Below are 14,854 nucleotides of genomic sequence, written 5' to 3' on the forward strand. Positions count from 1 at the left end.
TCTCTTCTGAATGAAAAGATCTTGCCTCCCAGGAAATCCAGAGGCAGGTAGGTGAAGGTGCTTGTTAGTAGCTCAGAGACAAAGACTTTAGTGTAGCTGTGAATGTTTCTGTGTGCTTGGGCAGTTGATGTATTTCAGTCCCTGGTACAGCTGCATCAAGAAAAACCTTTCTGATGGTGATATGCCAGGTTGTTCTGAGTACCACCACTGACTTAGAACAAGACTGGATGTTGTGCTAGGTAGTGGGAGGGGCAAACATGCATGGAGAAGAAAACGGGAGAGAGGGACCAGTCTCAGATCTTCACTGATCCTAGGAATTGCCATCACTAACTTGTCTCTTCTGCCTTTGCCCCTCCAGGCTGCAGCTTATGCATCAGAGGACGGTGTTCTTACAGAGGCCATGATTGATGCTCGGGTAGCTGATGCTGTGCAGCAACACAAACAGAAGATGGAGTGGCTGAAAACAGAGGGTGCTGAAGCAAGCAAAGGGACTGGCAGAAACCCACTCCTGCCTTTCACCAAAGGAACACCAGTGTGAGAAGCCTGCAGGCTTCAGACCAGCATGTGTGGGGAAGTGGGCATGGGAGAAATCCGGGAGGGTCTTCTGGGCCAATGTTTGGTGGAATCATGTGTTGTGAGAAATGTGTCCATTTGTCCAAGGGAAGGGGGTACTCCCTCAGTCTGCCTTTGATTTTATGTTTTTAAAGCACACCAGAGAACAAAATGGTTTAAATGAGGCAGAAGCAACTGTATTAAAGGACCCCCTTGCTGAAATACCATTGACTGTGTTAGTCTGTATGGCCTGGCCTGCTAGAGGGGCCCAAACTCCAAATTCTTTTCAGCCATTTGACACTGTTCCGGAGTGTCCCAGTGACATGGGCCTGTGGGAACCCAGGGCCCGTCCAAGCCTGCTGCTCCCATATATCTAACTTTGTCGGGTTCATGCTCCACCAGAGGTATTTCTCATCATTTTCCCACAGATCCTGCCCACGACATACCTCCTTCCTCACGTCTCTGTATGGCATCACTCCTTGCCCTCTTGTTGTCACCCCTGCACAGACTCAGCGTAGACTTTGTGTTACAGAGGTGTATTTGGTGTGGTTCACAGCTGTACCTGGTTAACTTGGAGTCAACACTTAGGAGAAACTACAACTGTGCAGTGGGTTGCTTATAAGCACTGGGACTCTCCTTGTGATGTAGCTACACCTGCTCGTGCCTGGCTGCTGCCTTTTGTTGTCTTTGTGCTTGGGTCTCCTGGAGAATGGCTGTAGAGCTGGCCTGCAGCAGTGCACTGCAAGGGACTAAAAGCTCTGGAGCATGACTCCTCAGTGCTGAAGTGCGAAGTGTTCCTTCCAAGCCTGAGAGCTTTTATGCCCCTCCAGTGTAGCATTGTAGAATAACCGCACACACTCCCTGGATCACAAAAGGTTATCTGAACTGCAGTGGAGCAACTGGCACTTCCTACAGCACAGTCTTGAAAGCACTGCTCATGATGCAAGGTAGCCCTTCAGACACTGCTGAGCTGCAGCAGGAACCGCTGCTTCCCAGGTTCTGATGTGTCTATTCTGACTACACAGCCCACAATGCTTTGTTGGCTTTCTCCAGCCAGGTACTTGCTGCTGCAGCTAGTCTGAGAGCAGCCCTAGATTATTTTTTTTTTCTCCCCCTAAGTAAGTCATCTCTCTCTTTAAGGAGGTGAGTAGCAAGGCTCAGTAAGTCTGTCTGGCGTACAGGTGTCCAGCATGGTCTGAAGAGAGAGAGGAGTGGGGCTTTTTTACTACTGGCTGCCTGCCATCAAGCTGCTCTTGCTACATGGGTCTTCTGCTGCATTTCTGGAACAACTGAGAAATGTGCCATTGTCAAGTCGTGAACACAAGCCTGTCTCGATCAGATGACATTTGTTCTATCTGTGTGCATACAAGAGACAGGTCAGAAAAATCTCTTGATTTTTTTTTTTCTGAGTTTGAACTGGATTTGAACTCTGTGCTCTGCTCCCAGTCCCCTTCTGGAACTACACTATGCAAGCATATTTGCCTGACCTAAATCTGTGCCCTTGAGTACCTTGCTGAGATGTTCTTCTCTGACAGGAACTGACAGCAATCTCTGCTTTGTCCATTTCACTGGTGGTTGTTACGGAGTTTTGAGAGATGCACCCTGACAAGAGCTTGTGAGCATGGGAGCAGAACAGGGCTGGTCACCAGGGTCCTCGGAACAGGCAGCCTTGTGGCACATCAGGAAAGAAATAGTTCTTGAGGCTGCAAACTTTCACTGTCTTGGGCTGCCATCTTCTCTCAAAGTAGTTCTCTTGATATTTTCCCCTGGATGCCAAGGGAGAATTTGAAGATGCATTTTAGAAGCTGCTCCTTTGTTAAGGACAGGTGTCCCACAGCAGTAGTGCATGCCCAGGCTTGCATGCCCCACTAACACTTAACTTGTTGCAAGGCACGTTGCTGTGGGAAGCATGCTGCAGAGGAAAGGGAGGAATCACTGTATAAACTGAAACTGCATACTTTATATTCTGAAGGACTGAACTAAACTTGAATGCCATTTTTTTTTCCCCTCCCCTTCAGCCTAGGTGGAGTTGTCCTTTAGTCCACTGACTTACTAGAGGATTAGCTATTCTAGGCTTTCCCCTTCCTATTTAGATTTTACTAGAGTTTTCTTTCTGTTAAGCCCCAAGAGTTGGAAGGTACCTAAGCAGAGCCACTCTGCTAAAAGAAACTTGCTAATGAATTGCATGAGGGAGCAGTCTGAAATTGTGTGATTAAAATCTCTCATTGTGACACACCTTCAGTACTTTTCCCCTCTCTTCCATAATCATCTCCGTAAAGCACAAAAGGAGTTGGTTGCGGGGGGAAAGGTACTCTGTCTTGTCCTTATGCTGTCTGACTGCGCTTTTGCTGATGCTGATAGCTGGGAAGAGAATCCTGCTGTAAAGCTCTGTGAAAGGCACAGCAGTTGCTGTCTCAGCTGTTTCATGCGATTCCTCCTTTGGATTGCATCAGGTCCCTACATGGAAGCAGAGCGAGCACAGTGCTTGTAATGCAGCTATGATCCATGCTTCTGCGCTGTGCAACAGTGATTAATTGCAGGTTCGGGAGATCAATTAGCTAGAAGTAGCCTCTTGCTGTGGCAGGGAAGACAGCAGGAGGCATAGGCTGACCTAAGGGTTCTCAGGTTTGCCTGAGTATAGAAGTACTTTCCAGTGAGTTTTTAAGGGCTTTTAATGACCACTCTTAACAATAGATACCACTGGTCCTCACCTGAGCTTTTTTTGCCTGGGCTTCATGTGGATGGAAAGGACTGTCTGTCTTGAAGATGGACACATGGGTGCTTTTGACAAGACGCAGGTGCCTTAGCGTTTCTGGTGTGTATTGAGACATCGCTCTGGTGTGACTCGCTAGCTGGTGCTGCTTGTATCCCAAGGGGCAAAGTTCCTTCCCCTTCTTAGGCAGCCTGGAAGATGATGCTCTCTCTACTAAATGAAGTCTGTTTTCTTTAGTTTATTTTCCTTTAAGAGGTGGGAGAGGGGTAAGTAGAGCCATTTCTATACTTTATACTGGGAACTTAGTCCTAGGAACAGCGCTCTTCAATATACAGAACTTCTGTGTGTCTCAACCTCGCTTCACCATCAAAAATCCACAAACAATCAGCTGGTCAGAGCTTTGCACATCTGCCATGCTTTGTGAGCAACGTGTTGCAGGCTCTTGTGCAACCCTGGTGCTAGTTGAAAACCCAGGAGCGGAGCACTTCAGGACTCACTTGTTTTCTTCTCTCTGTTCACAATCTCCCTCCACAGCCCCTGCCTGGTAGATCGTGACAGTATCTGTGTGTCTGAAATTCACAGTGAGTTCTCCTCTTCCTTTCCAGAGAAGCTTGTGGCTCTGGGCAGAGCAGGCATGTCCCCCAGTCCCCTTCTGAGAGAACCCTAGTAATACAATGTCAGAAAGTCCACAATCGCTTCTACCCTTGGCAGCAGAAGGACTGTTTACACCCAGTCCAGTAGTTTGGATTCAGCGAGAGTTTGATAAATGCTGTATGATGGATGTTTTACTTCCCACCTGTGAAGAAGAGAAGGAGGTGGCACCTAGGCTGGGAAAAACTGAGGAGGTGGAACAGAAAAGCCAGAGATGAGCCTGATTCAAGAGGGTTGAGGAGACTTGGGGTGCTACATCTGTCAGGTAAGGTGGGTAAGGAGTGGCAGCAGTGGTGAGGACAACTTGTTTTGCTTGGGTCCAATCTTCCAACCCAGTTGCTTTCATCTCTTCCTGCTGCATTGAAAGAATGGCATGGGTTTCCACTTGTACAAGCTGATGCTATTTGCTCTTCCCCTGAGAGTGTTTTGGGAGCTGGTGGGGTAGGTTCCAGGCAAATGATCCCATGGTTTGAGCTCAACATCCTTGTGTTCTGGTTACTGGCACGGGGAATGCTGGAAACACGGGTAGCTGATGCACTGCAGTTCTGCACCTGGTCAGCCTTAGCGCAGCCTGGAACAACTGTAGCCATCAGGCTTGAAAGTGTTGCTTTTTTCAGTGTTGACACTGCATTTTTTATTTCCACAGGAAATAAAGTTCTCCATCCATTCTCTCACACTTGCAGGCTACTCTTCCTTCCTTCACATCATGTGCCGTGGGCTGTTGGACTGATGAAGCCAGCTCTCTCAGTGCATCTCAGGCACTATTGCTACCAGCTCTCTAAATCCTGCCTTTGAAAAGAGATTCCTTGTCCCTCTTGCAATGCACGTTGCTCCTAGCCACCAGCTAGGTGATTTCATGCCCTACCGCCTGCTGAATAGCTGTGCCAGTTGCTGTCACTGCTGCTGCTCATGTGGAATGCAACAGGAAAGGAGAAAAAAGGCCACCTGTCATTGTGCAACTCCTGCCTCATCAAAGATTTAAATGCAGGGCCTCTGCCACCTCTGCCAGCCTCATCAGTAAGTTTAGTTTGCTGTCAGCTCACAGGATGAATGATATCCCTGTGGAGGTGGCACCCAGCTAGCTATTTGTTAACACTCCATGCAGGGATACAGGATGGCAACCCCAGGCTGAGGTTATCTCCTCTCTATGACACTGAGTGAGTTATGAGCTAATAGCACTTTATTAAAATAGTATTTTTTATTGGAGAGCAAATCTAAGAGCAGATGGATTAGCAAGCAATCCATCACTCCCCAGCTTTGCCACTGCCAGCTGAAACGCCTTCTCTGTGCTTCAGCGTTGCAGCTGGGAGACAGATTTATAATGTGGTCATCTATCTATTCTCAGCTGCCATCCATAAAAGTATTTATTTTTGAACGTGATACGCTGGGAGGAAAGTTCCATTGTGCAAGTACAAGGATACGAGTGCTGCGCACTTTCTCACCAGCGCATGTCCCACGCTGTAGGACTTATGGGAGACAGGAGTCTCCCCAGGAAGTATTTCCCTGCCAACTTGTGTTTTGAATGGAGAAGCAGCACTCAGATTCTTTTATAATCCATTGTCTGTGGCTGTCTCCGTTTTATCGCAACATTATTATTCTCCCTATATGTTTTTTAAAAAAAAAAATCTGATTCATTTGCCCAGCCTGTAATGCAAGTCACTGGCCTGCCCTGGGAAGCCTTGCTGCTCCAGGAGGTTCTTTGCTTATGGAAGGCAGCCCATCGTCTGCCGCCGCTGAGTGCTGTTGGCACATGGATATAAGTAATGGGGATCTGTTGGAGGGATCCTGACAAAAACATGCCAGAGTTTGCAGCTTCCTGGGGGCGGTTTGTCCCTACGTTCACCTGGCGTGCAACCTGCCAGGTCTGCGTTTTCCCTGCGAGGGGGTTCTCCTCTCTTGGGCCTGGCTTACAGTCACGCACAGCCCTTTGGTGTCAGTGCAGCTCAAAGGCCTAGACACGCAAAAGCACCACAAAAGAAACCAAAACAAACACAGGAGATTGTACATAGCAAACCCATCTGCAAGTGAAGAGCTGGAGGGTAATGTGGCTGCAACAAGAGTAGGGATGACTAGTCACCCCTGCACAAGGGGGGTGTTGTAGCAGCAAATGGGCATGCGTGAGCAGTCCAGCTGCTGTGTCAGCTTTTGGCAGATAATGCAGATGTGGTCCTGGGGTATCCTGAGAGGCAGCACAACTGTAACTGCATCACTTGGGGAGCAAGGAGCTAGGATCTAATTTGAGGGCTCATTGTAAGTCAGCTGTCCCACAAGAATTTCACAAGCCAAAAACGACAATAGAAAAACCTTTCTCTAACGGTTGCCTCTCCACCCTGCTTCTCTTGCAATCTCCAGGCCATTCATGATGTGCATCCCTTAGTCAATGCTTTCACAGACTCCTGGTGCTCTGCTGGACCTTGTGATTCAGTCAGCATCTCTCCCACTGACATCAACCACTCAGGCATTGGGATAAGGCAAAGTTTGCCCACCTGAGCTGCGGTAGAAGAGGAACCAAAGGACTTTGATCAACTGGATACTCAGTAAGTGCCACCAGGCTGCTTTACTCATCATCTTTTCCAACCAAGCACCGACAGCAGAGATTGAGTGCCTGGTGAAGGACAGGTATGGGTCAGATCCTCCTTTGAATGACCTGGGACAGTGTATCCTTGCTGGCTGGTTTTCCTTCTCTTTCCCCTGATTCCTTGAGGTAGCACAGCCTTACCAAATCTTGGTCATATCTTCTGATACATAGCATCTCCTGGAACAAAGCTCTAGCAGCATTACTAGGCTACATGACATTATTTTTGTAAGATGTGCAAAGGGGAGCAGCGCGTGGCTAGCTCAGAGAAGTCCTCAGGCAGTCCTCCAGCTCTTGCCCTAACTAATTGTTCTCACCTCAAGAAAAATCAGATCACCTGTCTCTGTTGCTGGCCATTTTTCACCCCCAGACACAGTTTGAGATGCCAGTGCTGCAACTATCAGTCAGTTCCATGACAACAGCTCCCTGCCTTGCTGCCTCGGTGGTTTTTCCTCTCTCTCCTGCTCCTACAGGCTGTGGGTTTTATTCTCGTTGTGGGGATTTCTTTGCTTGGGTGTTGGGGTTTTTTTTATTGCTGCTCTGCTTTCACGTAGTGTCTCCACCAAGCCTGAGTAAGATGTGCCCAGATTTGCCCAGACTTGTAGAACAACTTGTGCATCAGCATCTTTGCACATAAAGACTGAAGTCCCACTCAGTGTCAGACTTGCTCTGTTTGTGTATGTGTGGTCCTGTTCTAGGACAGAAAAGAGCAGAATGAAGAATGTTAAAGGACTGGCTCACGGTGTCAGATTTTGGTACTGCTAGAATGGGAAATGAGCACGCCTCTCCTTGCCTGCGCCAAAGCCCTCGGTTGCCTGCACCCTGCCTTTCTTGCTTGCCCTTGCAGGCAGTAGGCAAGAGAGGCCCACACTCCTCTCTGGATTTGGTTTTAACAGTAAAATATTTATCTTCTTTTAAAATCAGTTCGGGGCCTTAGTGCTTCTCTGTGTTCCCAGTGAGTGGGAGACAAGCAGGCTAAAATCTGGGACAGCGTCCTATGATGTCACATAACCCGGGGGAAATTGCACAGCCCTTCTTCATAGATCAAGGCTGGGCACGGCTTTTTCCCACACCATTCAAGCCGTGTTTGTACCTCCTCCTCCTCTCTTAAACCCCTGATCCTAAGCTGGTGACCTGCTAGTCTGCGGTGCCCCTAGCAGACCTCCAGCCTCTGATGCCAGGAGTATCATTCGGTTCAAAGGGTTGGAAAAAACACTCGGATGCAAAACATGCAAAAAACTATTTTACTGACAAACAGCAAAGGACGGGCTTAGTTTCAGGAGCTGAACTGGTTATCTATTATACAAACATATTATTGAAAGGGAAGGAATGGCTGAAATACACTCACTCATTGACCCAAATAAAATCACAGTGTGCTTTTTCTATTGCCTCCCCCACCCTCAAGCTCTCTGCGGCCTTCAGCTGCTCCCCTTAGCTTCAGCACAACATTGTCACCACTCCCAGCATGGCCGCTGGAGAACACAGACTGTAAGTGACATTTGCCTGTGCAAGTGTATTTAATAAAAAAATTAGCCATTATTGCTTTTCAACCACAGTAGAGATTATTCTATGATTAGACTCAGAGCGGAGTATAATCTCTCTCTCTCTGTTATTATCAACACGTGTTGTACCTCTTCCTGTCTGATGCATGCAAAATTGGTTTGAGTGCAGAAAAAAGAAAAGAAGGATTAACAATCAGGGAAAAGAGCACTCCAAGTTTTGTTCTTGTATTCTCACTGCAGAGTACTATTGAAAAAAAATCTTCCTAAACTGTGTGCTCTGTCCTGCAAGGGTTTCCACTGGCTTAGTCGTTGTGAGCTGAGGGTGCTTAGTGCCTTGCAGGATTGAGCCATCCTTCTGGTGGAAATCCCAGGGCTCAGCTTGAAGAGGGCACTAAAACTAGCAACCCCATTGGAAAAGAAAGAGTGCAAATGAATGGGAGGTACTAAAGAAGAGGAATAGGCTTCATGCAGTGAACACATGATGACACACACAGATATAAACACACAGACACACACCGACACACACACACAAAACTGGAACAGTATCCTGAGAGCCTAGCCAGGATGCAGCAAACTGGCAGCCCAGCCTCACTGTAGAGCTCCTCCTTATACCTGCCTACATTTTCCTATTCCTCTGCTTCCTTCTCTTTTACCCCCACAGCCCACATGCATGGAGGTTGTAGGCCTGGCTTGTTTTGGTCTGTTTGTTTGGGTTTTTTTTCCCTCCAGTAAATTCACTTGCTGCTTCATGCCCTCCTGGGCACCACAGTGAGCTGGGCTGGTCTAAGAGGACCATGTCATCTTCACTCCACCCAAAGGTAGAACCAGCAGTCCTGTGTCCCTGCCTAACAGATAATGCCCTGTCTGTCCCCTACTTTACATCCCATTGCCTGTCACTGAAACATACATCTGTTTCACCAGTGTAGCCAGGTTCAAAGCAGTTGATCCGAATGTCTTTCTATTTGTACTGTATGCTCTGGTAATAGAAGTATTTTTATTCTTTTACATCCAGAGGTGCTCTGGGAGCTTCTGTTGGCTATTTCTACCTTCAAAGACCCCTGAATGCAGAAGAGGCCTTCGTCACCTCCATGTTCACCCGCACACGCTCTTCATCAATGCCATACTGAATGTTAAACTGCTGCTGTGAAGCTATCTCGAAGAGAAATTTGAAGTGAGACTGAGGCTCCCTGTGTCCTTTATCGCCTGCAAGCCTCTAGCCTTCATACAAAGGACGGTGAAGGGTGAACACTGACCTCCCTTTTCCAGGGGAGCCAGTACACGTGAAATGTTTTCTTCACAATGTGCTTTCTCCTGAGCTGGGGAATAACCTTGGATCAGGATTTCCCTTGTTGGCTCCCCCAGGGCTTCCTCCTGCCTCGGCTTGCCTAGACCTTATCTAAGGTAAGCAGAAGCTATTGATGTTTGTGTTTGCACTGCCTGCTGCGGTCTTGAAGTACCAACTCTTGGTGTCTTGCAAAGCCAGCGGGCTTCAGCTGACCTGACACCATTTGCATAGCATTTTTTATTTTTCACAGAACAGTTGAGGTTGGAAGGGGCCTCTGGAGTTCATCTGGTCCAACCTCCTTGCTCAAGCGTGGCTACCTAGAGCAGGCTGCCCAAGACCACGTCCAGCTGGCTTTTGACTATCTCCAAGGATGGAGGCTCCACAACTTCTCTGGCAACCTGTCCCAGTGCTTGGTCACCCTTACAGTAAAAAAGTGTTTGCTGATGTTCAAGCAGAACCTCCTGTGTTTCAGTTTGTGCCCATTGCCTCCGGTCCCGTCACTGGCCACCGCTGCAAAGAGCCTGGCTCCATCTTCTTTGCACCATTCCTTCAGGTATTTATATACATTGACCCCCCTGAGCTTTCTCTTCTCTAGGCTGAATAGTCCCAGCTCTCTCAGCCTTTCCTCACAGGAGAGATGCTCCAGTCCCTTAATCATCTTAGTGGCTCTTTTTAGTACCCCTTTTTATCAGGGATTCTCTTTTCCCAGCTGAGTGCAACTGGAAAATGAGGTAGAGAGTAGCAGTGAGAGTAACTAAAACCACTCTACTGTGCTGTGAATGCCTGGGACCTGCATTTTGGGCTCTCTTCTGGTCTTTTACTGTTTATTGATAGGTGCTGCCAGATACTTCAGCCAGGATGGGCCGGCTGATGTGTCCCTGGCTGGCTCAAGGGCTAGCTGAGAAATAACAGGGCATGGTAGATGGATGGATGGCTGGTATCACAGGAGACACCTTCCCAAACTGTTCCTCAAAGGGGAAGGGTCCTTCTCATTGTGTCAGAGCAGCAGGCTGAAGAAGGCATGCATAGTACCTGGGTCTACTCTGGGCTACGCTTGAAATCCCATGTGTGGTGGCTTTGGGCCCTTCCTTTTCTCTCATTCCTGAAGCAATATGCAACTCTGCTAGCCCCTCCCCGGCACGGCACTTCTTACACCTACGGTGAATTTGGCATCCCGTCACTTCTTCCTTCCCCACGTCCATTTGAGCCACTGAATGTGGCAGAATGACAGATGCCAGATAGGAAGCAAAGTGGAGGAGACGACCAGCTTGACAGGCCTGCTCTTTAATGTGTGGCTCTCTCAAGAAGAAAGAAGGTGGTAAGAATGGAAAGAAGGTTGGCATAGAACGGGTTTAGCTTTATGCTACCTTCAGAGATCTCACTGAGGGGCAAGGGGTTTATTCAGCAGTGCTGGTAAGTGGCTGCTTGAATTCAAAAAGGAGCTACTCATTGGTATACTGGATTTCGCAAGCCTCTGCTGTTCTCCACCTGTGTCTCCACACCTCTCCTTTGCAACAGATCCCCACCACCAGCACGCACCCATTCGGCATGCAGGCAGCCAAACCTGGGCTCCTCGCACCAAAAATGCAGGAGAATGTTTCCAGTGCCGATCCCAGCTCTGGAGAATTGGCGCATACAGTTTTAAGCTCTGTCTCTGCTCTAAAAATAGCCCATCCTGAGGCGGCACAAAATTCCCCCCCACTATCTAATTCTGCAGAAGCCTCCCTCAAAGCATCTGGCGGATGAGTGCTAAGACATGGTGCACACTTCCCACTCCTTTGTCCCTACAGAGCTGCCATTACAGACACAGCTGCCAGCTGTAAGCTTTGTGTCCCCATATTTTCTCTTCCACAGGTTCTGACCGGTATCTTGCCCATCCCTGACCCTGTTGCGTCAGCTCCCCGATGCCAAAGTCGCTTTCTCCCAACTGAACCCTTTTTGTTTGAGGTTGCTGCTGGGTTTGGGTTTTGTTGTTGTTGTTTCAATCTGTGTTCTTTTTGTTTGGTTGTTTTTTTTGTGCGTGAAGACTGGATCAGAGGCAAGAGAACAACAGACAAGTCAACACTAGTACACCTCAGACAATTAAACAAGGAGAAAGCACCCCCACGACCAGACAAAAGCAAAACGAACACATGCACAGGAGAAGAAGACAGTGCGACGGCAGACTTTACAGACAACTGAGCTGCGAGTGACAGTAGCAACCTCACTTGGACAGAGGAACAAGAGACCACAAAGTCAGACGTTGTTGGTAAGGCTCACACCTCGAGCAGAATCAGCTGAGGGGATGAGATAGGGCCAAGAGTGCTGATATCAAGCAGAGAGAGAGCAGGTGCTGCTTGGGGCAATACAACTGGTATTGGGGTTCTGCAATACTCAAAACACAGCTGCCTCTTCTACCTTTTGCTTCTCTGAGGGGGGCTTGTCATCTTGTTCCCCAAAGAGGCAACACGGCAGACACTTGGCTGTTGGGAACAACAGGCATCTTTTGCATACCACCACGGGTTAAATGGCACGTGGGACCTGGGCTGCTCCTGTGCTGGGAGTTCTCACCGCTGCAGCCTTACTTGGTGTGTAAAGTTATCCAGTCCCAGCAACAGGCATATTCTGATCTCTGTTACATAGGGTCGAATCTACAGTAGCTTCCTAAACTCAGAGGAAAAAGGCACCTCACACCGGGAATCTGACCTTGTGTCTCTATTAAGCTGGCTGTTTGAAATCAGCCCTGCACAGAAGAAGGGTCAGGAATAGGACCTGGCCTTCCTGCATGGGAAGGAACTTTGCCCCTTATTTATTAAGGATGAGAATCAAAGGCCTAGTCAGTTCCCCAGGCTTAATCCCATTGGTTTAGTGTGTGCTGGGACAAACCTTGCTCTATGAGGGTATTTCTGGTTTCCTTGGATTTAAGACCAGTGAATTACTCCCAGTAAATTTAATTGCACTGAGAGTATTTTTTGTTTTATTTTTTGACTAAGTGTAAACAAGAGAGAGGCTCACAAGGTAATAGCTGCAGACACAGCAGATTAAAAAAATCTGTTCTTAAACAATGGGTATATGTACCATGTAGGATTTTTTTTTTTTTCCCCCTCTTCCAGAGCCTCATATCCTTCTGAAATTCTGGTGTGGATCAGACTTAATCAGTGTGAGCCATCACTTCACTCTTTCCAGTTGTAAGTTTAATATTTAATGACATTTCAACTAAGGTCAGTTGCTAGAGCAGGGCAGAACCAGACTTTCAGTTCAGTCTTAGTTTAGGTTACTGCCTTAAGTCTCTCTAGTGAGAGGCTCCAAGTGGGAAGACTATTTAAAGTGCTTTTTTTCCCCCACAACTAGTTCCAGAGACTCAGTATTTTTCCTTATCACGATGGACTTTTCTTCCCCGCAAAACGTTGTCCCATCTGAAGACATGTCCGTTACATCTACCTGGTTTTTAATACAGTACCTATTCTTTGCTGTCAGTTAAGTGTGTGCCATCACACAAGGGCAAACAGAACAGCTGTTTGGCCAGATCTCATCTGGCATTGTATGAGAAACACTCCATTGAAGTGAGCATCTTATGCCACTTGAGGATGAGCCCATATGGTCAAATGCGCAAAGCTCCTACAGTGAGGGAGGTTGCAAAGCCATGTATCTTGGAAAGGAGCTGCTTAAGGAAAAAGTCATTCTTTAGATACTAACAGGTGGCTGCAGACATTACAACCGTAGGAAGTCCTGAATGACAGACAGTCAAGCAGACAGACATAAGTATAGACCAGGCAATTATTAGGCCCAGACAAAAACTGGGGCTCCAAGACAAGAGGCACTAGGGAATAGCAAAGGTAAGAATGGCAGAGAAACAGGTAAGTTTGGCTCTTGGCCAGCTTTGGGGCGTGTAAATAACTGAACTGATCCTGGGCATAGGAAACAATGAAAAAAAAAACCAAACCCAAGACACAGAAGCTGAAGCAGGGAGGAAAAGAGCCGAGAGTCATGGTGTCCTTTTCTCTTCACAGACATTGCGATCAAACAATAGCAGGCCACTGGCAGAGTCAAGGAATCCATAGAAGAAACCAGCAGTTTCTGATAATATTCATCATCCTTTTGTTCTGGATGTTTTCCCCATTTAAGCACAAGCCCTCTCAATACAAAATGATGGATGAAGGAGAAATGATTGGGATTCAGGGCTACCATCTTAAATTCTTGGGGCTAGTGCCTCCCTCCCTTATTCCTCTCAATAAAAATCTCTCTCTTCCCACTGCAGCCGGCAGGGCTACTGCTGACTGCTGCCCAGCATGCGCAAAAGCAATGCAGTCTGGGTGAATTTGCTTTTCTCCCCCAGCAGAACATGACTGCTACAGGAATCAGATACCACTGTGCCATCTAGGTACCCACGGGCTTTATCAACTCCTTCAGGCAACTCTGACTGGAAGCGAAGGAGATCTTCGGCTGTGGAAGTTGGTTTCAGACACTTGCCAGCTACCTCGAAACCCACACCTAAGCTGCGACCAGGGGAAGCAAAGGCAAAACCATGTTAGAGCTTCCTCGTACTTTGATTCAACCCATTATTGGGACGTTTGATACCGTAGATGAGTTTGGCTTCAGGCCCACGCCTCTCTGTGTTCCTCAAGCCAAGCCCAACCTGCTGCTGAAGTGCTATTTCAGCTTGGAGCAGTAGCAGAAGGAGATAGGTGGCTGTTCACGTGCAGGAAGAGTGGGACTGTTAACAGGACCCTCTCACTGCACTGTCAGTGTTTCTTAGGGTGGTATTAACCAGGTTCCCAGGCTCTCACCCTCTAAGAAGAGGGGGAGAGTAGCTCCTTTCCTCCCAGGCAAGGGGGGGGGGTCGTGCTTATGCAGCAGAGGGGTATGATCAGGGTGCAAGTCAGATCTAACACCATTCAGCTCGATACGCTTCTCCCCACATACCAGGAGGGACTCCTCTCTAGCATTAGTGAAGAATAACAGCACTGACATCAGCAAGGTACCACCAGTATAAAAGTGGCGTAAACCAGCCGGCACCAGCCCTGTTAAATGGACTAATGCCTTATAGTACTGTTCCCCTGGTACTAAGATTTCTTGGATTGCTTAAGGCAGGTTTCAGGGTATAGCAATGCAAACGACAAATCAGTTATATATTCCCAGGCCTTCCTTCCCCCCCCAGCAACTCCCCAAAACATGAACCAAAGCAAAAGAGACACTGTGCCTTCACGACCAGCTGGCAGCAGTCCCCATCCAAACCTGTGACCAGCCAAGCCATTCTAGCAACAGAAGGAACAGAGCACAGCAAAACCAAGCCAAAGGACCAAAGAAACGGGGGACTTGAGCTCTTGGATGAGAAACTCTGCATCTTCTTCATGTTGTCCCACCTCTGTACCCTTGGCCAACATTCCCCATAGGGTAGCTGGATGTGCAGGACAGCCGTGAATGCCAGGGAAAGGGGGGTTGAAAGTATAATGCAAATCTCTTTTCTCTTTTTTGTTTGTTTTTGTTTGTCTGCTTTTTACATATATACACAAGTCTGACAATAAAATGTGGAACACAGTGCAATGTCTTGGCTGCGTAGCATCCAGGACTGGCTTAGTTGTGCATCGTGGTGTGCC

At 47.9% G+C, this 14,854-nt stretch overlaps 1 protein-coding gene and 1 long non-coding RNA gene across 10 annotated transcripts in view; both read left to right on the plus strand.

Annotated features, from left to right (window-relative positions):
* The window catches only part of ATAD3A (ATPase family, AAA domain containing 3A), a 38,845-nt gene extending 29,139 nt beyond the window's left edge, over window positions 1-9,706 (plus strand). For 5 of the 9 annotated variants that reach the window (XM_010577420.1, XM_010577426.1, XM_010577427.1 and 2 more), the window contains 3 exons: window positions 359-1,609; window positions 1,734-1,764; window positions 1,815-4,187. In XM_010577420.1, coding sequence (XP_010575722.1) covers window positions 359-538 — 180 coding nt within the window. In that variant the 3' untranslated portion in view covers window positions 539-1,609; window positions 1,734-1,764; window positions 1,815-4,187. Of the gene's footprint in view, window positions 1-358; window positions 1,610-1,733; window positions 1,765-1,814; window positions 4,188-4,562; window positions 5,074-6,268; window positions 6,454-9,005; window positions 9,395-9,528 lie in introns of those variants that run through there. The other 4 variants (XM_010577421.1, XM_010577423.1, XM_010577424.1 and 1 more) reach the window with 4 other exon arrangements.
* Window positions 9,707-9,796: 90 nt separating this feature from the next.
* Window positions 9,797-14,689, plus strand: LOC104837952. Its single transcript, XR_775003.1, has 3 exons — window positions 9,797-9,831; window positions 11,305-11,526; window positions 13,268-14,689. It is a non-coding gene; the product is annotated as an uncharacterized LOC104837952 (long non-coding RNA).
* The last annotated feature ends 165 nt before the right edge of the window (window positions 14,690-14,854 follow it).

The sequence above is a fragment of the Haliaeetus leucocephalus genome, unplaced genomic scaffold (genome assembly GCF_000737465.1).
Source record: "Haliaeetus leucocephalus isolate CR32 unplaced genomic scaffold, Haliaeetus_leucocephalus-4.0 Scaffold556, whole genome shotgun sequence".
Lineage (NCBI taxonomy): Eukaryota > Metazoa > Chordata > Aves > Accipitriformes > Accipitridae > Haliaeetus > Haliaeetus leucocephalus.